Here is a 19,533-nt window from a genome sequence, read left to right as displayed (position 1 = left end):
TCTACTGTATATCGAGTAAACGTTTAAAATGCTTATCAAAGTGAAAAAGACGTAAATGAATTTTAGAGAAACCCTGCCTTTTGCTGGGTGAGGGTGGTTCTTTCTAAGTCAAACCCAGTACAAGACAGAATTCACATGTGGACCGCTTATGAGCCTAAAACCTTTAATAGCATCAACCTGATTCTTGTATATACCATGTCAAAACTTGAGTAGGTTCCCAATAATGACAGTATCAGAGATAGTCAGGTAAAAATTTTATGGAGACTCTGATTTTCTGCTGAATTACGTACCAAACAAGCATGTAGGTAGTACAGGTGCCATTTGTCCTTTGGTTAGATTCTCAGATGACGTGTAGAAGCACATTTTGTACTCCAAAGGCCATAGCTCTTCACCTGAACCTGTTTTAGGTTTGCTTTCTTTGGAAGACTGAAAGTGCCACTGAAACCACAGGAACACATCATTTATAAATGAAGGCAAGCATTGCTTTTCACCTGGTCTTGATGATTTTAAGAAGTATTGCTGGTGAGGTATGGTGGGCTAATGATTTCCCGTGATGGAAGAACCATTATCGAAGAATAATGGCTGAACTGTTGACATTTGTTTGTTGGTGGGCTCCCTGTCTAAGGGCCTGTTGGAGAGTGTATTATTTGCAATCTTTTCCCCTCCAGGGACCGTGATGTAAACAAGAGACCTAACACATTTAAGAGATTGATTTTGCCCATCAGCTCAGTTCATTTTCTCTCTCTTACCAAAGCTGCAGTCAAAGCTTCCGATGGGGGGGAGGGGCTGGGATTGTGGCTCAGTGGTAGAGCACTCCCCTAACCTGGGTGGGACCTGGGTTCCATTCTCAGCACCACATAAAATGAAGGCATTGTGTTGTGTCCATCTACACCTAAAAAATAAATATTAAAAAAAAAAAAAGCTTCGGATCAGCACTAGATGGATACCACTTCCCTTCATTTTTCTCTCTTGCTACCTGGCCCTGAGATTTTCTGACACCTGGAAATTCTGTGGCTATTGCTTGATAACTGATTTCCCTGTGCCCACCTTTGCCCCTTCATTCAGAAACCAGGGTAACCTTTCAAAGCAGCCACAAAACCATTCCCCACTTTAAAATGCTCCATTGCATTTACAATAAAATCCAACTTCATCCACTGGCTTTCAAAGACCGTGGGGTCTTACCCCGGCTTCCATCTTCTTCGTCTGTTTCTATTCTTCCCCGTGCCTCCCTCATTCCAGGTACTCGGGCCTTGGTTTTGTTAGTTGATCACCCCAAGCTCAGTTCATCCTTAAGGTCTGATCCCAAGTCTTTCTTAAAGGCTTTATGCCTACCTCCGTATCTCTACATGGCAGTTCTGCTGGATATCTGAATATGGCTTAAATGTCTTTTTCTAGAGTGGTCATTCCTAACCACCCAGACCAAAGCAGCACTCCTCTACTATACCTGGACTGTTTAATAACATCCATCTTGAGCTGACTTTTAAAATTTATTTTGCTCTTCCAAATACAGTCTTCACCAAAGCAGAGACCTTGTTCATCTTTATAAGATGTATCACCAGGCCTCGGAACATCTGTTCTGCAAGTGATTGTTGAAGGGATGTATTAATGAACGAAGCAGTGTTGCAGCCATAGTTTGTAACCTTAACTAATAAATTCCCAACCAAAAGCAAAGAAGCCAGGTTGGTGTGTGCAGCCAGTGTCATTGCTAGATGTGCACTTTGCTTTGAAATTGCAAGACACACTCTGAGGACCTTAGGTGCCCCTTCCTGAACCTTTGGTATCCAAGAATCCAGTTTTGGTAACCTTGTTCTTGACAGAGTGCACATAATGCAAAGATCCTGGAATTTGAATGGGTTCATCTGCCACTCACACCATAGTCTTAATTTGCAAGTAGTTCTGCCAGCCCCTAGCTCTGTCTTCTCTATTAAAAAGGGTCCCTGAACTCTATTAAAACCTAACACTAGCTCAAATCCCCCTTCCTCCAAAGGGGAGCCAGCTGCCTACTTTATTAAAATTTATTAGGGGAACTTGTAGGAACAGCCAAAGAAAGATTCTTGATGTTTTTTTCCTGAGGTATAGGAAGTTTTATACCCTGGTATTTGGCACCAGGTGGATTTGGTGAAACTATGTATATTGATAAGGTGGATGCTTACATAGTCACTATATCTAGGCCTACATATATTCTAAACTGCATTTGTTAATCTTTCTGCGTACGCATAGACCTAAACATTTAAAAAATAAAAGCCATCAGCTTACTATAAATAGAGATTTCCAGTCTATTAGGTAAGAGTGTTTTTTCTAACTTTTTCATATTATCTGGGTATCTGAATAATGTATTGTTTCAGTGAACAAAATGAAATATTAGCCAGGCGCGGTGGTGCATACCTGTAATCCCAGGGGCTTTGGAGGCTGAGGCAGGAGGATCACGAGTTCAAAGTCAGCGTCAGTCAGCAAAAGTGAGGTGCTAAGCAACTCAGTGAGACCCTGTCTCTAAATAAAATACAATGTAGGTCTGGGAATGTGGCTCAGTGGTTTAGTTCCCCTGAGTTCAATCCCCAGTACCTTACTTAAAAAAAGAAAAAAGAGAGAAAAATGTAATAGATTCAAATAGTTAATGAGGCCTTCTGCCTTCTGCCTGCACCTTCTGTGCAGTGGTAAATGCCTCTGTCTCTTACTGGAGTGCTGATGATTGCCTGCCGTAGAAGAATTGTGGACCAGGAGGGACACTAGTGAACACAGCTGGCATCTGTCTTCACTAATCTTACAGGGCAGATTTTCCTTAGATTTCATGCTGGTAGTTATAACAGTTTTGTTTTTTGGTTCCCAGGAACCCTAGAATTTTGGAATTTTAGAACAGAAAGGGAAACCAAATTCTATTGAGGTCACAGAGCATGTGGCAGATTTGGGCCCATCACCAGAGGCCCCCTGGCTGGTCTATACCCTCTTGCCCCATCATGTGACTCCCTACCAGGCTGTGTCCTTTCACTTTTATTTATCTCTGATTTCCCTTTTATCTTTCTGAAATAGTCTGACTTTTAATTACATCTGCAGTTTAAAACTGGTCTCTTAACTTGGGACTGAAGGTTAGTGATTATTTCTTATGGAAACCCATCTTGCCCCACAGACTTGCTTGCAGCTCCCTTCTCTGGGCTGAGTCCTTACTTCCTGAGGACTGGGATGTTTTTGCTTCTCAGGGTAACTTGTCAGAATGCAAACTGCTTGAAATAGAGAACTATGGCCTTTAAAAAAAAATCTTGATTAGGTGTTTTAAATTTATAACACTGAATAGTAATGCCCAGTACTGTTTTGAAATCTTCATCTCCATATTGATGGACCTTGGGAAAACTTTTGCAGGTTTACAGTGGTCATTTATGGAAGTAATTTTTGATTCTTATATTTCCTTCATAAAAATTCCAAATTGCTGCTTTTGGCATAATCTTAAAAAAATCAGTGACCTCTATCAGAGTTGACATATTGGCTTAGAGGATTTAATTTTTTTTTTTTTAAGTTGTTGACAGACCTTTATCTATTTGCTTGTGGTGCTGAGAATCAAACCCAGTGCCTCACACATGCTAGGCCAGCGCTCTACCACTGAGCTACAGCCCCAGCCCAGGCTTAGAGGATTTTAACTTACATTTTTGTGTATGTGGCTAAAAAGCATATTTGGGGGAAAAAACCCCAAAACAAACAAACAAAAAACTGTTCAGAATTTTCCCTACTATTGGTCAACTCTTTATTGTCAACTTTTTGGAAGGTATTTTTAATGCCTAATCCTAAAGCTGACTGCTTTGTACTGTGAGGAGTAAATGACCCTCTGTTGCCTCATCAAAGCCTGTTTGGCCTAATTTTGAGCTGAAACAATGGGGAAATCCACCTGTCCTTCCCATGTCAGCTGTCCTCATGGCTGCCAGACTGACCTCTGTGTAAGGAGGCCAGGTCCCCCTGGTGAGGCCAGACAGCCTCCTGGGCTCGCCCTCTGCTTGTCTGACTCTCATGACCCCTCGTTGTCCACTCCCACAACCCTCTGTTCCAGCCACAGAAGACTGTATCCTCTCACTTAAGTGAGAGCAAGAGATCTTTCATGCTGTTCTGATTTTGCTTGTTGATAACCTCTGCCTAGATCTTCCTTCCGTCTTCCTCTTATTCTTTCTTTAAACACAAGAGGTAACCTTGATATGCATGAGGCAGATTGGAGTTGGGAGTCTGAGAAGTGGTCTGTACCCAGCAGGATGCAGCTGGACAGATGGAGGCCCACCTGTTGAAATGCAGAAGGCTGAAGTGGGGTGGGGAGGAAGCTGGCAGTAGTGGGGACTCAAGGATGTGGGTGCAGAAATGTTTAGGTGTAGCTGCCTTTGAGATAAGCGAGGAGGAGGGTGAATTTGGGTCTGAAGTTCACAAGGGACAAATTGAGAGACTTATATTTTGGAATTGTCCTTGTATCTAAAAAGAAGTAAATGAGCTCTCCAAGACAGAGAATTTGAAGAGTGACACCGATTCCCAAAGAGCTGTCAAGTTTAAAAACTGGGATACGAAGGGGCAAATGAAAATGAGGAAAAAGTAGTCAGGAAAGATAGAAGGAGAATTGAAAGACAGAGAGATGTCACTTGGGATTCATTGGCTCGAGGGGATGCCACTGATATCCTTGGTGAGATTGACTAAGATAATAGGGAATATACTGAAGAATGAATAAGTAAGAGAGAGAATGTGGAGATAGCATAAGAAGATTCTTTCCAGAAGACTGGCTGTAAAGAAAAGCAGAGACGTAGGGCCATCTGGGAAGGCTGGAGGGTGAGACCCACAGCACATCATTTTGGTTTCTTGTGTTGGTTAGTTTTGGGGTATATGAAATGAGGGCATTTTTTTAAAATGCAAATAAAGACACTCTAATTGAAAGGCTAAGAGATATTACCGTCTTCTCAAGTGTTAACAACTGAGGGCTTTATCAAGCTGGTAAATAGCATTTGGTGGTCACAAATATTTCTGCTAAGTTCTACCAGCCTACTTGCCTTTCCTTGCCTATAAATTTATAATTGAAATATATAAGGGAAAAAGATGATTTTTTAAAAAATTTGTCCATTGTTGGCTCAACATCCTTGTAAGCGGGTAAATAGTACAAAGGAGTTTTTCACTTATGAAATACTTTGCTATTCCATAGGAAGCCTGTCTTACACATCTATATTCGGCATTTTCTTTCATTAAGTCTTACATTTGTATCTTTTAATAAAATGTCACTGAATTTTCATTTCAGCGAGAGAGGTAAATTTGAATACAAAATCTAATTTAACAGTCATTTAGTTAGGAGATGGAGACTTTAAAGATGCTACTTTTAGTGGTGGAAAAGATGAGGACCTACTGACAATTTTTTTTTTTCCTTTGGAGTAAAAAATTAGAGCTGAAAAGAAAGAAAGCTTGAAATGCATGACAATGACCACATCCTTTTTGTAGGTGATTGGATTGGGAATTGTACATATAATTTCATTAACACTTGCAGGATACATCTTTTGAAGCTCATTACCATTTCTCTTGGTAATCCCTTAATAAATATATCCCTGAGAGGCATATGGAAATGGAATTTATGTTTCTTTTAAAAAATAAAAGACTCTTCTTTCCACCAGCCTAGCATGCTTAGGAATGTCCTTACCTCAACTTTTAGGACTTGAAGTTTTTAGAAATTTAAAGTTTTTCAGCCTAAACAAAACACGAAAAAGCCAGGCACCGTGGCACATGCCAGTAATCTCAGTGACTCTGGAGGTTGAGGCAGGAGAATAGCAAGTCTGAAGCCAGCCTCGGAGACTTAGCAAGGCCCCTAAGCAATTCGGTGAGACCCTGTCTCTAAGGGCTGGGGATGCAGCTCAGTGGTAAAGAGCCCCTGGGTTCAATCCCCTGTACCAAAAAGAAAAAAAAAAAAAATCCCACAAAGAGTAAGGTAAATTTAGTATTAAAAGGGCACAGTTTTAATTCAAAGTTAAGCATTTTCTATCACTCTCTATTTGGGATTGCAAATGAGAATGTTTACTTTCAGTAAAGTAATCCAAGTAATCAACAGTTAATTTAATGCAAAGTGAGTATATTAGAAGAGGAGGGAACCTTGGAAAATTGTCTTTACTGATTTGGAAAGGGAAAGGTGCAATTTTAAGTAGCAAGAGTCATCCCAGAAAGCAAGAAATAGTGTAAGAAGAAGAAGAACAACATTAACCATGGGCCAGTGATGTAGCTCATGCAAGGGACCTTGGGTTCTGTCCTCAGCACTGAAAAAACCAACCCCCCCCCCCAAAAAAAAAAAAATAAAAAAAGAAGAAGAAACAAAGCAATGTAAATATCATAAAAATCTAGTTTGAAATAATGGTTTGGCATTTATGCACGCGAGTGAAGTAGTGTACTATAAACCTATTAAAGTTATAATATTGGATGTTAATTGTTTGCCATTTAAAAAATCAGTTTATTAATTGCTTATGTTGTCATGTACATAGAGAAGAGGAATGTTAGAAAAGGTTTGGAAATGGAATTTGCTGATCTAGGCCATCATTACTGGTTTTTGTTTTTTTGGTGTTTTTTTTTTTGTTGTTGTTTTTTTGGAACCATGAACTTAGGCCCCTTCAGATGTGGAACTGGATATTGATTCTAGTGAGATTTCAAAATTAAAAAGCCTTACATTTTAAGGCTTATTACTTAACTCTCTTTTGATAGAAAAGTTTTATTTTATTAACATTAATAAAAAAGCAGCAATGCTTTTCATTCATTATATTATTCATATAGTACTAGAAAAAGTAATATGCCAGTGAAATGTTTGAGAGGGGCACAGGAGTTTGAGATTGGAGGTTCTGTGGTTTCTGGGGTGTATGACAGGTAAGGTATGCTGTGGAATAGTCATACATAGAAAATAATGGTGGGGGAGCTGCGGCTGTGGCTCAGTGGCAGCGCACGTGCCTGATGTGTGAGGCACTGGGTTCGATTCTCAGCACCATGTATTAAAAAATAAAAATCTATCAGCAACTAAAAAATATTAAAAAAATAATGGTGGGTTATTATTTCACTAGTTGATAGGCAGTTGTTGAACCCCATCTATTTTGCATATTAATTCAGCTTGTGTAGAGCTGGCTTTCTGCCTTGGAGACAAGTCTTGGAATTAAAGATAAAAGCAGGTACAAAATGATTTCATGACTGGAGTGATAACACTGGCATCAGTTGGGATATTGCTGTATTAATTTTTCCTTCCATTGTTCATATTTAGTGAGTCCAGGGACTAATGTGTTTAGAGAGATTTCTTTTTTTAAAAACCTATTTAGCAAGGAACATGTTGGTATTAAAAGTATATATAAACTACATTTTAAAAGCTGTGTTTAAAAAGTAGTGAAGAAGTTGCAGGAAGATAGTGCAAGAGATGACAGATTTGTAGTGCAAGAGATGACAGATTTGTTGGCTCCGATGGGGGGAATCTGTAGTTTCTGCCTCCTCTTTCCCTTTCCTTCCCATCTCTCCAGCCCACTCACTTCACTCCTCAGAGAGGAATCCTATGCATTCTCTAATTCCTAGTCTGAGCTTCTCATTTTATGGAAAAGGAAACAGAAATTTATTCACCCAGCATCATACATGAAACTTATTTGCTGCTGGTTATTTTCATGTATTATGTCTCTAAAGATTATGTATAGATTTTTAAAGTGAAATGAAGAGAAGTTTGTAGTTTGGAATAAGATTTTAGCTTTTTCTTTCTTTAACAGTTTTGACATTCGATGTTATGGCTATGACTTACTGAGCCACTCTTCGTAACAGTAACAGAGAATCCTAAATATGATACTCATAAAACATAGTAAGAAAAACTTGATTATATCCAAAATCCTTTAATAATAAGAAAGTGATCTGTATGCAGGAACTTTATTGCCATAGGAAAAATTGAGCATCTTTATTTTAATGCTTTTTCTATTAGCTGTTTATGTTTTCCATTTTTTACTCACGATTTAGTGACTGTGATTTTTATTTTTTTTAAATAGGGATTCTGTGAAACACCTGATCAAACCTTTTTTTTTTTTTTCTGGTACCAGGGAAACTTAACTACTGAGCCACATCCACACAGCCTTTTGAAATTTTAGTTTGAGAAAAGACTTTGCTAAGTTTCTCCGCCTGGCCTCAGAGTTGCCATCCTGCCTCAGCCTTCTAAGTCACTGGGATTACAGGAGTGTGCTGCTGTTGCTGCTGCTGCTTTTTTGGTACCAGGGATTGAACACAAGGGGTGCTTAACCACTGAGCCACATCCCCAGCACTTTTTATTTTCTATTTTGAGACAAGTTCTCACTAAGTTGCTTAGGGCCTTCCTAATGTTGAAGCTAGCTTCCAATTTGCGATCCTCCTGCCTCAGCCTCCCAAGCCACCAGGATTACAGACGTGTGCCACCATGCCCAGCTCTAAACCTTTTCTTTTTTTTTTTTTGGAAGACTTTCATTAGACTGACAGAAGCATTAGATTGGAAAAAACCAGTAGTGTTTCAGTGGACTGCATTGATGTTAACTGTGTAACAATTTTTCAAACTTGGCAGGTGGAAACACACACACACACACACACACACACACACATGTTATACTTATTCCTTGATTTCTGGGTTGATTCTTGCTATTTAAAATTGTACCTTTTCCTTTCCAACGCAGTGAAAACTATTTTCCAAGTTTCCCTTCTGATATTTTCACTTTGGACTAAATTAAACTGTTATTTGGGTTAGTTCACTGAAAGTAAATATTCTCATATTTACTTTTCTTTAAATACTTTTTTAATTGTTCACAGACCTTTATTTATATGTGGTGCTGAGAATCAAACCCAGGGCTTCACACATGCTAGGCAAGCACTCTACCATTGAGCCACAACCCCAGCCCCTCATATTTACTTGTAATAACTAAATTTACCATTTGTATGTAATTTAGACTGAATCCATATACATAGATATAAGTAACAAATATACATGTCTACATATACATATATGAAATTTATATTTGTAAAATTTTTTCCTTGTAGGATCTTTCAGAAATTTTTTAATATTTATTTTTTAGTTGTAGTTGGACACAATACCTTTAATTAATTTACTTATTTTTATGTGGTGCTGAGGATCGAACCCAGGGCCTCACATGTGCTTGGCGAGCGCTCTACCACTGAGCCACAATCCCAGCCCCTTTCAGAAATTTTTGTTCAAGTTTTATTTTCTTAGCTATGTAAGACATAGAAATATCTACCCTTTCAGTAAGAGACATTACACTTTAAAATACATAGATTTGATAATAAATGAGGTTGGTTTTGCAGCCTCATTCTTTATCAAGTAACTGGTGATATGCCACGTTCCAGATACTGTGTTGATATTGGGTATATTGGATATAAATACATGGTTCCCACCTGGAATAGCTAGGTTGGAGGTAAGGGAGAAGAGAATGATTATAGTTTAACTATTGCAGGAAGAAAACTCAGGCACAGCTAGAATGTTGGTGAATGAGGAAGGCCTTTCTCAGCCAACATTTGAGGAATGGGGAGTGGGCTGCCTAAGAACAGAAGAATGAGGTGACTTTGATGTGGAGTAGAAACTAAAGGACAGCCATTGTGGCTGGATCATAGCGGGCTGGAGGGCCAGGCACCTCTAGAGTGTCAGGGCCTGGACATATCCCTGAAGGCCATGGTAATTATGAGTTTAGATTTTATTTTACTTCAAGTGCCTTGAGAAGCTGTTAAAAGCATTTTCAGCAGTGTGTATGGATGGGACTGGATGAATGTTTTCTGGAGATTAGACACAGAGGTGAGCAGGAGCAGGACAGAGAACTAGTCAGAGGTGACTGAAGGAATTCAGGAGAGAAATGAATAGTGGCTCATGGAGGGACAGGGGACAGATAAAGATTTTATTTTGGAAATAGAATCAGAAGAACTTTCCCTTGTGTATGAGATAAGAAGGTTTAGGGGAAGGAAAATATCAGGGGTGATGGGCTTGAAGAAGCAGCCTTTCCCCTTGTTGAGGTGGGGAAGATGAGGGAGGGAGGGGATGGCTGAGGGGAGAAATCAGGAGACACCTACATGGCCTCGGCGGGGAGTGGTAAGTGGGCGAAGGGATGCTAACTGGGAAGCTCAGAACAGAGATTTGAACTTGAGGTGTGAGTGTGGAAACCTCTGACATACAGGAAGGATCTAAAACCCTGGGAAAGTGTGTGGCATGCTGGGAAGAAGGTGTGATAAGGTGTGATGAGAGAGCAGAGGTCCCAGAATGGAATACTCTGGAATTTGGCCACACAGAGGCCAGACAGAAGGAGGCTGCAGGGAGAATGGTGCTATCTGAATCCCCAAGACAGGGAAGTGTGTTGACAAGGAGAGTTCATTGCTTGGGTCAGAGCTGCCCGGAGGTCAGATGGTAGAACAGGGAAGAGCGCATGGTCCGCTGCCTTGACCACAAGAGCCACCTCAATGAAGTGGGTGGGGTAGGAGCCAGAATAGAGGAAGTGAGGAAGACAAGTAGGGTCAGCAACTTTTTTTTTTTTTTTTTTTAACCCTTTTAGGTTGAGTCAGGAGTGAGAAGAAGAGGAACTTGGTAGCAGCTGAGGGGGGTGTGAGATCAAGGGAGAGTGAGAACCACAGGGGCATTAATGCCGTTCATAGAATGCATCACATATTGGGGTATGGGCCAGTACACTAAGGTTCACACAAGGCAAAAGCTGACTTCTGCTTCATGTGACAACTCAAAACAAGTGGCGTGACTCTGACATTCTCCTGAACATGGCACATCCATGGCTGTGTCTAAGGAGACCATGACATTTGTCATCATTTTCTAGTCAATGACAATCTGAGTCCCCCGGAGCAAGTGACTTTGTCTCTATGAAGACGAATATTGAATAAGTTTTTTTTTTTCCTGTTGTTTCATTGTCCAGACTTAATCACATGATCACTGCTTATCACCGGCAGGCGGAGGAATTCTAGCTAAAACAAAATGCTTACTTACTAAAGGAAGTTACTAAAGGCCACTCCATTTCTGCCTCAGGCGATGAAGTCCTTGGGGTAGAGAGGGGATCATCGATGTTCATAGCAGCACAATTCACAATAGCAAGACTGTGGAACCAACCTAGATGCCCTTCAATAGATGAATGGATAAAAAAAATGTGGCATTTATACACAATGGAGTATTACTCTGCATTAAAAAATGACAAAATCATAGAATTTACAGGGAAATGGATGGCATTAGAGCAGATTATGCTAAGTGAAGCTAGCCAATCCCTAAAAAACAAATGCCAAATGTCTTCTTTGATATAAGGAGAGTAACTAAGAACAGAGTAGGGTCGAAGAGCATGAGAAGAAGATTAACATTAAACAGGGATGAGAGGTGGGAGGGAAAGGGAGAGAGAAGGGAAATTGCATGGAAATGGAAGGAGACCCTCAGAGTTATACAAAAGTACATACAAGAGGAAGTGAGGGGAAAGGGAAAAATAATACAAGGGGGACAAATGAATGTCAGTAGAGGGGGCAGAGAGAGAAGAGGGGAGGGGAGGGGAGGGGGGATAGTAGAGGATAGGAAAGGCAGCAGAACACAACAGACACTAGTATGGCAATATGTAAATCAATGGATGTGTAACTGATGTGATTCTGCAATCTGTATATGGGGTAAAAATGGGAGCTCATAACCCACTTGAATCAAAGTGTGAAATATGATATATCAAGAACTATGTAATGTTTTGAACAGCCAACAATAAAAAAATTAAAAAAAAAAAAAGAGAGGGGATGGGTTATAACATTTTAATCTCTGCTTCTAAACCACAGGCAACACTTGGCTTATATTTGGTACTCAGTAATTGTTGGGTGAGTTCAGTTGACTATTAAGTCTGATCCTCCCCCTTCCCAAGATGGGAATTCAGTTGTAGGCTCTGAATTCCTCCAGATGAATACCTTGTCTCCCTCAGCTGTTATCTCTCTGTACTCATCCCACTTTCCAGGATAAGAGGACCAAAAAAAAAAAAAAAAAAAAAATACAAATGTTTACCTTCAAGATTTGCTCTAAAATCTAAAATGTGATATAGGAAGAAAAAGAAGAGACTATGTTAGTTTTGCTTGGATCATTTTCTTGCTCTGCCTGTGGACTTGGTATTTACATATGCTTTGGGCAGCTCAGCACATGCCAAGTTGACATGTCTTTTATTCAACAGAAGGTGTAGCTGGGAATTGGGAAAAGGAATAATTAAAAAAAAAGTGCAGATGTAGCATTGAGTGGTTTTTTTTGCAATGTTCTTCAAATTTGTAAACATATTCCAATGTGTTGTGAAGGTAGGGCTTTACTACAGTTACTAGTTTATTTTCAATAATTCTATATTATGCCAGTGAATATATCATTTACTGAAGGTATTACACTAGCCCTTTGCTCAGGATATTTTTACCATAAAATTAGAACTAGGAAGGGAAATTATTACACAACCTGAGATATATATTTTTGAGGTATTTACCTCACATTTGTAAGTTAAGAAACAAAATGTCATATATACTTGGCATAGCAGCTTTCTTGCTGCTTAGAGTAAAAATCTTCCTTAAAACACAGTAGTGTTTCTATTAGGAGAAAAAAATAACAATAGAAAATCACTTCTTCAGGTGTGAATGAGTTCATTTGTCTCATTTGGCACCTGTGGAAACTGAAGCACAAAATACTAAACTTGAACAGCAAACTATTAGAAGATGGTGGTTATATGTCAGAAGGTCATATTACGTATTATTAGGATTAGGATCTTGGTTTGAGGCTACACTCCTGAAGAAATCTCTATGGTAGTTGCAGTTTCCACTTCCAAAGAAGGTAGCGGAATTAAGAGAAGTCACATGGGAAAGGCATTTGTTCCTAGAAAAATCTACAGATTCAGCGGTGGGGAGACCCCTGTGTAGAGAAAAGAGGGAAGAAACATGAGAATGAGAGGGAATGTCTACCATTGCTAGATCATCCTTCCCTCATTTCAGCTAATTCACTTTTCTGAAATTGTTATTCAATTATTAGCCATTTTTGAAATGTCTGTTTGTGATCATCTGTGGCAGAAGCCTTATTAGGCTACTGGAAGAAAACCTGTAATCATTACAAATCAACTTCCACTCCTGGTTCTCTGTTCCTTTTGAGCTGCTCTTGGGTGCTTATCTTTTTCTCTTTTATTAAATTATTTATTCATCCTAATTTGTTATATATGATGGCAGGATGCAATTCAATTCAGATTACACATATAGAGCACAATTTTTGAAGTCACTGGTTGTACACAAAGTATTTTCACACCATTTGTGTCTTCATACATGTCCTTAGGGTAATGAGGTCTAACTCATTCCAGTCTTTCCTACCCACATGTCGCCTCCCATCCCCTCCCTCCCCTTTGCCCTATCTAAAGTTCCTCCATTCCTCCCCTGTCCCCACCCCCCACCCCCCCCCCCACCCCCCGCCTCAGCATTATGAGTCGGCATCCTCGTATCAAAGAAAACATTTGGCATTTAGTTTTTGGGGATTGGCTTACTTGGGCATCTGGGTTGGTTCCACAATTTAGCTATTGGGAGTTCTTTGTAGTACCTCTGGGAAGTCCTCTCTTGGGCCTGCGGAATAGAATTGCTCCTGGTTAAGCAATCTCTCTTCCTTCCCTGTGTATGGGTATCTCTGCCTTTCATGGTTAGCACCCTGCTTTGCTTGCACCGAGTCACAGGACCTTCCCTTTTTTTTTTTTTTTTTGTCTCTGCAGAACAATCCACCATGACGACCGAATCGGGATCAGACTCTGAATCCAAGGCAGACCAGGAGACTGAGCCCCAGGAGGCAGCGGGTGCACAGGGGCAAGCGGGGGCTCAGCCCGGGCCTCTGGAGCCCCCGAGCGGGAGCGGGAGCGGCAGCGGTGAGGAGCCTCCGGCGCTGGAGCAGTTTGAGGCTGCGGCGGCGCACAGCACCCCGGTGCGGAGGGAGGTGAGCCGCGCCCCCGCCGGCAAAGGCCAGAAAAGCAATTAAGGGCTGTTTGCTGAGCTTCTCCAGGCTCGACTTTCACCTTGGTTTCTTAGCACCAGAGGCAGCTATGAGGGGTCGTCTGCTTTGGCCCCGTGGTTCCAGGCAGATGAAAATGTATGCTATTTTAAGGCTGTCAGTCAATGCCATTCCCCAAGCCTGCTTGGTGACTCCTTCCTTAAATTAAAACACTTAAACTCACACTGAAATCTGGATTTGGAGAAATTATTCTTCAGTTGTTCCTATCTGGATTTATAAGAAGGGTGGACAGAAAACTGGCAGCTTTAATTATGCTGGTGGTGTTTTTTAATTTCAAGTCTAAGGGTTAGGACTGTTTTGGTTTTTTTTTTCCCCTATTTTTAGCTGATGTTCACATAGGTCTCTTTTCCTCCCCTGTATACATCTATATTATCAACTCTGTGCCTACACATGTTTGAGTTGTCATGAATAATGACAACAAGATTTTATTCGAGAGGCTGGGGCTATGACTCAGTGGTAAAGCACATGCTTAGAATGCAAGAGGCCCTGGAAGCCCCGACTTCTATCCCCCCAGCATTACCAAAGACAAATTATGGTTTATATCCAGGCTTCCAATGAATCTGCCTTTCTTTTGTCTTAAAACTTTGGAATTGGAATCAACATGTTGTAGAGTACTAATTTGCATTTAGTACAAAATCTGGAGTCCTTACAAATGATTGGCTTCTTCTAGTTTGAAAGTATTTGTGTTGAGCTAGAAATTTTAGAAAACGATGAGGGAAATCAGTGTTATCAGTGAAAATCTCTGGAAATGACAGCATTACTATTATAATTTTAAGCTCTATGTTTACAACCAGATTATTTTCTTTTCTTGTCCTACCTTTGCAAGTCTTCTTTTAAATAGAATTAATAATAACATGTACTTTCAGTTTATCAGTAGTTGTTCTATTTGGTCCAGGAGGTTTTGTGCTGAGTGCTGGGGATGCCATCCCAGCCCTGCATATAAAATCTAAGGAGCTGCTGTTGTTGGCATCATGGTTTTCTTTATGTTTTCGTTTTCTTTTTTTTTTTAAATATTTGTTTGGTTTCTTTTAATCTTCAAAAATTTTAAATTATTAGGCTATTTGCCTTTTTTCATTTTTTCCTGTTAGTTCTGAAATGAAACATGAAAATGGGAGATAATTCTAGAAAAGGATGAGTCTCTGTGCCTAGACATGACTTAATACACAGTCATGTGTTCCTCATGGACAGGACACATACTGAGAAATGCGTCATTAGGTCATTTCATCACCATGTCAACATCGTAGAGTGCACTTACACAACCTAGGTGGTAGCGGGCTGTACCATTCAGATTGTGTAAGTGCAGGGTTTTATGTATATATATGTACTGTATGTGTAAATATAGCCATACATATGGCTATATATACATGTACGTGTGTGTGTGTGTATACACACACACACACACACACACACCTGTGTGTGTGGCCTATGGCACCTCGTGCCATCATGAACAGAACTATATGAGATGAAATGAAGCACAAGAGAAAATGATAAAATAAAAAAGCATGGCAAACATGAGCTCAGCGAGACCACTACTGTCCTAACACAGCATTCTGTTTTTATAACAAACTTGATCTTTGTTCTGTTTTATTTGCAATACTGGGGATAGAACTCAGGGGTGCTCTTCTACTGAGCTACTTCCCACCCCTTTTTTATTTTATTTTGAAACAGGGTCTTTCTAAATTGCCACAGCTAGCCTTGAACTTGCAATTCTCCTATCTCAGTCTCCCATATTTCTTGGATTGTAGGTATGTATCACCAAGCTGGGAACAGACTTGTTATTTAGAAGTGGAAGGGGTACAGTCTAAAGTAACCTTAAAACATGCAATACAGGGAACACATAAGCCCATAATATAGTCATTTGTTATCATTGTTGAGTATTATGCATATGCTATACTTTTATATGACTACCAGCGCAGGAAGATTGTTTGCACCAGCACACCACAGATGTGTGAGCAGTGCATTTCACTATGACATTACAATGGCTGTGATGTCACCAGGCAATAGGAATTTTTCAGTTCCATTGTAATCTTTTTTTTTTTTTTAATTTTTTATTGTTGGCTGTTCAAAACATTACATAGTTCTTGATATATCATATTTCACAATTTGATTCAAGTGGGTTATGAGCTCCCATTTTTACCCCATATACAGATTGCAGAATCACATCAGTTACACATCCATTGATTTACATATTGCCATACTAGTGTCTGTTGTATTCTGCTGTCTTTCCTATCCTCTACTATCCCCCCTCCCCTCCCCTCCCCTCCCCTCTTCTCTCTCTGCCCCCTTAACTGACATTCGTTTGTCCCCCTTGTATTATTTTTCCCCTTCCCCTCACTTCCTCTTGTATGTACTTTTGTATAACTCTGAGGGTCTCCTTCCTTTTCCATGCATTTTCCCTTCTCTCTCCCTTTCCCTCCCACCTCTCATCCCTGTTTAATGTTAATCTTCTTCTCATGCTCTTCGACCCTACTCTGTTCTTAGTTACTCTCCTTATATCAAAGAAGACATTTGGCATTTGTTTTTTAGGGATTGGCTAGCTTCACTTAGCATAATCTGCTCTAATGCCATCCATTTCCCTGTAAATTCTATGATTTTGTCATTTTTTAATGCAGAGTAATACTCCATTGTGTATAAATGCCACATTTTTTTTATCCATTCATCCATTGAAGGGCATCTAGGTTGGTTCCACAGTCTAGCTATTGTGAATTGTGCTGCTATGAACATCGATGTAGCAGTGTCCCTGTAGCATGCTCTTTTTAGGTCTTTAGGGAATAGACCGAGAAGGGGAATAGCTGGGTCAAATGGTGACTCCATTCCCAGCTTTCCAAGAAATCTCCATACTGCTTTCCAAATTGGCTGCACCAATTTGCAGTCCCACCAGCAATGTACAAGTGTACCCTTTTCCCCACATCCTCGCCAGCACTTGTTGTTGTTTGACTTCATAATGGCTGCCAATCTAACTGGAGTGAGATGGTATCTTAGGGTGGTTTTGATTTGCATTTCTCTGACTGCTAGAGATGGTGAGCATTTTTCCATGTACTTGTTGATTGATTGTATGTCCTCCTCTGAGAAGTGTCTGTTCAGGTCCTTGGCCCATTTGTTGATTGGGTTGTTTGTTCTCTTATTGTCTAATTTTTTGAGTTCTTTGTATACTCTGGATATTAGGGCTCTATCTGAAGTGTGAGGAGTAAAGATTTGTTCCCAGGATGTAGGCTCTCTATTTACCTCTCTTATTGTATCTTTTGCTGAGAAAAAACTTTTTAGTTTGAGTAAGTCCCATTTGTTGATTCTAGTTATTAACTTTTGTGCTATGGGTGTCCTATTGAGGAATTTGGAGCCCGACCCCACAGTATGTAGATCGTAGCCAAATTTTTCTTCTATCAGACAGCGCGTCTCTGATTTGATATCAAGCTCCTTGATCCATTTTGAATTAACTTTTGTGCATGGCGAGAGAAAGGGATTCAGTTTCATTTTGTTGCATATGGATTTCCAGTTTTCCCAGCACCATTTGTTGAAGATGCTATCCTTCCTCCATTGCATGCTTTTAGACCCTTTATCAAATATAAGATAGTTGTAGTTTTGTGGATTGGTTTCTGTGTCCTCTATTCTGTACCATTGGTCCACCCGCCTGTTTTGGTACCAGTACCATGCTGTTTTTGTTACTATTGCTCTGTAATATAGTTTGAAGTCTGGTATCGCTATACCGCCTGACTCACATTTCCTGCTTAGCATTGTTTTTGCTATTCTGGGTCTTTTATTTTTCCATATGAATTTCATGATTGCTTTCTCTATTTCTACAAGAAATGCCGTTGGGATTTTGATTGGCATTGCATTAAACCTATAGAGAACTTTTGGTAATATCGCCATTTTGATGATGTTAGTTCTGCCTATCCATGAACAGGGTATATTTTTCCATCTTCTAAGATCTTCTTCTATTTCTCTCTTTAGGGTTCTGTAGTTTTCATTGTATAAGTCTTTCACCTCTTTTGTTAGGTTGATTCCCAAGTATTTTATTTTTTTTGAAGATATTGTGAATGGAGTGGTTGTCCTCATTTCCATTTCAGAGGATTTGTCGCTGATATACAGGAATGCCTTTGATTTATGCGTGTTGATTTTATATCCTGCCACTTTGCTGAATTCATTTATTAGCTCTAATAGTTTCTTTGTAGACCCTTTTGGGTCTGCTAGGTATAGAATCATGTCATCTGCAAATAGTGATAATTTAAGTTCTTCTTTTCCTATTTTGATACCTTTAATTTCTTTCGTCTGTCTAATTGCTCTGGCCAGTGTTTCGAGAACTATGTTGAACAGAAGTGGTGAGAGAGGGCATCCCTGTCTTGTTCCAGATTTTAGAGGGAATGCCTTCGATTTTTCTCCATTCAGTATGATGCTAGCCTGAGGCTTAGCATAGATTGCTTTTACAATATTGAGGTATGTTCCTGTTATCCCTAGTTTTTCTAGAGTTTTGAACATAAAGGGATGCTGTACTTTGTCGAATGCTTTTTCCGCATCTATCGAGATGATCATATGGTTCTTATTTTTAAGTCTATTGATGTGGTGAATAACATTTATTGATTTCCGTATATTGAACCAGCCTTGCATCCCAGGGATGAATCCTACTTGATCATGGTGCACAATTTTTTTGATATGTTTTTGTATCCGAGTGGCCAGAATTTTATTGAGGATTTTTGCATCTAGGTTCATTAGAGATATTGGTCTGTAGTTTTCTTTCTTTGAAGTGTCTTTGTCTGGTTTAGGTATCAGGGTGATGTTGGCCTCGTAGAATGAATTTGGAAGTTCTCCCTCTTTTTCTATTTCCCGAAGTAGCTTGAAAAGTATTGGTATTAGTTCCTCTTTAAAGGTTTTGTAAAACTCTGCTGTATACCCATCCGGTCCTGGGCTTTTCTTAGTTGGTAGTCTTTTGATGGTTTCTTCTATTTCCTCAATTGATATTGGTCTGTTTAGGTTGTCTATATCCTCCTGACTCAATCTGGGCAGATCATATGACTTAAGAAATTTATCTATGCCTTCACTATCTTCTAATTTATTGGAGTATAAGGATTCAAAATAATTTTTGATTATCTTCTGTATTTCTGAAGTGTCTGTTGTGATATTGCCTCTTTCATCCCGTATGTTAGTGATTTGAGTTCTCTCTCTTCTTCTCTTCGCTAGCATGGCTAAGGGTCTGTCGATTTTGTTTATTTTTTCAAAGAACCAACTTTTAGTTTTGTCAATTTTTTCAATTGTTTCTTTTGTTTCGATTTCATTAATTTCAGCTCTGATTTTAATTATTTCTTGCCTTCTACTTCTTTTGCTGTTGTTTTGCTCTTCTTTTTCTAGGATTTTGAGATGAAGTATGAGATCATTTATTTGTTGGTTTTTTCTTTTTTTAAGGAATGAACTCCAAGCAATGAATTTTCCTCTTAGAACTGCTTTCAATGTGTCCCATAGATTCCGATATGTTGTGTCTGTGTTTTCATTAATCTCTAAGAATTTTTTAATTTCCTCCTTGATGTCTTCTATAACCCACTGATCATTCAGTA

The 19,533-nt window shown here is 39.5% G+C and overlaps 1 protein-coding gene across 5 annotated transcripts in view; it reads left to right on the top strand.

Moving 5' to 3' along the window:
* Positions 1-19,533, top strand: part of Epb41l3 (erythrocyte membrane protein band 4.1 like 3) — a 151,249-nt gene that overhangs the window by 40,636 nt on the left and 91,080 nt on the right. For all 5 annotated transcript variants that reach the window (XM_071602450.1, XM_027942897.2, XM_027942898.2 and 2 more), the window contains exon 2: positions 13,698-13,915. In XM_071602450.1, coding sequence (XP_071458551.1) covers positions 13,709-13,915 — 207 coding nt within the window. In that variant the 5' untranslated portion in view covers positions 13,698-13,708. The remainder of the gene's footprint in view (positions 1-13,697; positions 13,916-19,533) is intronic.

The sequence above is a fragment of the Marmota flaviventris genome, chromosome 16, assembly GCF_047511675.1.
Source record: "Marmota flaviventris isolate mMarFla1 chromosome 16, mMarFla1.hap1, whole genome shotgun sequence".
In the NCBI taxonomy this organism is placed as follows: domain Eukaryota; kingdom Metazoa; phylum Chordata; class Mammalia; order Rodentia; family Sciuridae; genus Marmota; species Marmota flaviventris.
Note: the sequence above shows the minus strand (reverse complement) of the source record. Positions and strands in the feature narration are given on the sequence as shown.